Here is a 4,117-nt window from a genome sequence, read left to right as displayed (position 1 = left end):
TAAGCTTTGAACTCAGGCATCCTAATAAACGGCTAACATTTTGAGCCCTTGGCCTCACAAGTTGAGAATGGGAAATTAAAATACAAAAAAACATAAAGAACCCAGGGCAGGAGAGTGCTACAGGGTTAGAATCGTAGCTAGCTCATATTTCCTAAGAGGTGATTACAGCCTATGTTGGCTTGGAGAACAGCTAGGGCCTCAATCAAATATAGTTTGAACTTTGAAGGAGAGATTGAAGGTAAGAATGCAGATTTCTAAAGAGAAACCCGCAATATCAGCGGTGGTTGTTGAAAGTGTCCGCTTACAATCCCAGAGTGTCAATATTTTCTTACAAAGAATAAATTCGCACAAATTACTAAATTTGTCATGGCACAAGTTTATTATTAATGTACGCATCAGGAGGGGTGTCAACTCGTTTTCAGTCCTAGACGATCCATGTTTTCTAGCACAGAATGATGTTGAACAGAGTCCAGACCACTTGAAAAAAAGTAAATTTAAATATACTCAGAGGAACTTAAATAAAAACGCACAAGCAAAAGAATCCATTAAAGCCCCACTTTTTTATTTTATACTAACAAAATTGACACACACATAAATTTTAGTGTATTTCCACAGAAATCCAGCTTTTATATTAACATAATTGCGTCACCATAGAATAAATATATAACGGATAACCCACAGAAATCCAGTTATTAACTTAGTCAGCGGTTCAAACACTGAGACGCTGAAAAGATCACTACCCAAATAGAAATATGATAGCTCTTGCATCAAAGGTTCAAAAGTAAACATTTAAGTAGCAAAACCTTCCCACCAATTACAATTTATTTATAAGAAGAAGATCCAATTTTAAGCAACACGGCCAACAACAGGGTACTTAGCCTCAAACTTCTTCTCCCAGTCCTCTAGAACACCAATTTCTTTCTCTGTCAAGCCATCCAGAGATGCGCAGATGTCTTCTTCGTTCTTAGACATCTTAGCCAGTGCCCTGCTGGCATCCCTACCTGCAAACATGGCATAGGAACCTCCTGGGCCATAGAAACTCCTGCCACTAGAAACGTCGAAAACTCTTCCTTTGATTGCCACATAGATGGGCTTACTGGAATCAGACCCATTGTATTCTCTCAGCTCTTGTGCGGTGAACTCTGTGGCCATCGCTAAAACAGTCGATTGCTCTCCTGTCAATAATAATGAGTACAAAACCACTGGTTATGTTTATCCACAATCCTCGTGCGGGGTTTTCTTGGTGGATTTAATATAAATTTTGCTAAATGAGTTTTCCATTTGGGGTTTTCTTGAACGATTTTATTTAAACTAAATTGAATGGGTTTCTGATGGGGAATTTTGTTGATGAATTCCGTACTAATTTTACTAAATGGGTTTATCTTTAATAAGAGTATAAGCTTTACTTAGCCATTAAAACACTACAAAGAGCAACTCTGAAAGGAAAAAGAGAGAAAAATCGTACGCAGGGCAACATACCTGAAATTACTTCAATACAAAACCGCGGAATTCTCCCCTAAAGCGGAATCTTGATCTCAATATTAGATGAGTTATGTATTGGAAATGCAGTACGCTCCAGTAAAACTGCCTACTTGACATGATACACAAATTGTTAGTTCAATTTGGTTTTTCATTTTCATCTGACCCACTGTGCCCACGTTGACGGAGAGTGGTTGTTGGCTGATGTGGAAAATGGATATGTAACACTATCCAATTTAATTGTGTTGTCCAATGTCTATCTTAGTTGGGTTTTGTGGGGCCCTTTTCTGACTTGAGTTGGTCTCCAGGTTAATGTTAATGAGTGAGGTGAACTTCGCCTTCAAGGTGGTTAATTTATGGCAAAACTATAAAGTTCATTCTTTCTTTTTATTTAAAAAATATATATAGGACTTGCACTTGCACCAACAAAGTGCAATGGCAACACCGATAACAAATGTGCTATAAATATTATAATTAATAAGATAACATTGAAATATTATAAATATGGTGTGTGTTACAAATAATGATATTTTTGGAATAAGGGAAATACGTAATTGTGGAAACTTTTTGTGCTTCTTTGCAATTCTAAGGGATGCATTGACGTTGGGGGCATTGCTATGAGTTGGGTGAAGCTCGACAACAATGACAGCTCATGGATCACTCTAGGTGTCCAATGATTTTAAGAATAGTGCCAACAAGGTGTAATGGTAACATTGATAACAAAATATGCTATAAATATTATAATTAATAAAATAACATTAAAATTTATAAATAGGTTATGTGATAAGAATAGCCAATAGTGACATGTTGTGATGGTTAAGTTGTTGATTTTTTATCCTTGCCATCAAGGTTCAAATCTAATGGGGATGAGGTCCCCCGTTTGTGGCCTCACTGGTTCATAGCACCAAGTCAAAGTATTTACCCCTCTTTAAAAAAGAAAGTTATGTGATAAAAATAATAACATTTTGGAACAGCGGAAATAGGTATTTGTGGAAACCTCATGTGCATCTTTCCAAGCCTAAGGGATGCATCAACATCAGGGGCGTTGCCATGAGTTGGGTGGAGCTTGACAATAATGAGAGTATATGGATCACTTTGGGTGTGCAATGACCTAAGAATGACATGGATAATAATTTAATGGATGGAATGAATAGATTCAATAAGGCACAGATAGATCTCATGTGATCTATAGTACTCAGTGTGGATTAAAAGAGTACTTCCACCTCATAATGTGGAGGTTGTCTCCTTGAGATGTAACCATTGACCATCATATTATGATGAGCTCAAGTCATTTTTATTAGGAAAGCAATAATTGTCAATGAATTCTTCATCACTACTGTCTAAAGTATCTTCCATATCTAGATTAATAGAATCTAAAATATGAATAGAATCATCATGTTTATCCATATGCAAAATGTTACCTTGTTTGACTTCCTCCAAAAACTCACGCATGGTTTGATCAAAGGAAGGTAAATGTTGAGAAGAAGATGTAGGTTGAGAAACAAGAGAATGAGTGATACCTTTACCTTTAGCTTGATAGTTATCACGATGCTAATGAGCACTTTGATTACAAATAGTCTCACGAGATACAATAGAAGGATTAGGATTCACTACCATAGGTTCTAAAGAAGGAACATTAACAAGTTCAAGCATAGGAATTGAGGGATCAAGTTCAGAAGTAGGAGTAATAGGCAAGATAGGTACAGGTGAACAACCCTTAGGAAGACTTACCTCCATGATCTTGGCTACTTTGTGTCTTTGATCATTTCTATAGAGATGATTAGGACAAGCAAGTGGTTTTTCAAGATAGGATGGTCAATAAAAATCAATCTCAACACAATCTAGGACGTGATGGTTTATAAAGACAATAATTAATAGTAATAATATTTCTATCACAAGGAAACCTGACGCATTTGTGAATAGGAGAAGTTATGACTTGCATGGAAGAAAGCCATGGAATACCAAGCTTAACTTGAAATTGATCAAAAATAGAAATAAGAAGAAAGTTAGTAAAAATAACTTTCCCTAATAAAGTAATAGTTAAAGTGATAGAACGTTGGGGATGATAAAAAAAACCATTCCAAGTTTGAATCCACACAGGAGTAGTATCGTAAGTATCTCTATTTAGCCCTTTGTTAAAAAGGTGTTCTTTGGTGATAACATTCATAACAGAGGAAGGATCAACCAAAGTACCATGAGAAGGAATTTGAGAAACTTTAGTAGTAATGTAAAGAGGACCATCATGTGCCTTAAACATATATGGTTGACTAAGGGTAATAATAGGTGTTTGTAAATAGGTTCAGGTGGAGAAGAAGTTGAAGGTTGAGCTACTAACTCAACATGATTAACCACATGATTCACTTATTGTATATTCTCATCATAATTTATATGATGATTGGAAGAAGAAGGTTGATTAATAACATTTTTGAGTGAGAAGGTGAAGGATTAGTGTACATGTATAAATTTTGATTAGGTGGAGCAATATATTTTTTCATGTAATTAACTTGAGCATCAATAGATATAGCCTTAGAATCAATAAGGTCCCAAATAGTATTCTTCAAACCATAACACTTTTGAGTATCATGACCTGGTTGACAGTGATATTGACATAAAACAATTGAATCAAAAGACTTTGGGA

The 4,117-nt window shown here is 35.6% G+C and overlaps 1 protein-coding gene across 1 annotated transcript; it reads right to left on the bottom strand.

The window, feature by feature from the left end:
- Window positions 1-606: 606 nt before the first annotated feature.
- Window positions 607-1,708, bottom strand: MAPR2 (membrane-associated progesterone binding protein 2). The gene is made up of 2 exons (XM_089832484.1): window positions 1,480-1,708; window positions 607-1,175 (listed from the first exon to the last, which is right to left on the bottom strand). The coding sequence occupies exon 2, from the start codon at window positions 1,150-1,152 to the stop codon at window positions 847-849; it is 306 nt and encodes a 101-aa protein (XP_089688610.1). The 5' UTR covers window positions 1,153-1,175; window positions 1,480-1,708; the 3' UTR covers window positions 607-846.
- Between the last annotated feature and the right edge of the window lie 2,409 nt (window positions 1,709-4,117).

Source organism: Cupressus sempervirens, chromosome 5 (assembly GCF_028749045.1).
Source record: "Cupressus sempervirens isolate cs-2001-9-10 chromosome 5, ASM2874904v1, whole genome shotgun sequence".
Lineage (NCBI taxonomy): Eukaryota > Viridiplantae > Streptophyta > Pinopsida > Cupressales > Cupressaceae > Cupressus > Cupressus sempervirens.
The sequence above is the reverse complement of the archived record's forward strand: the minus strand, read 5'-3'. Positions and strand labels throughout refer to the sequence as shown.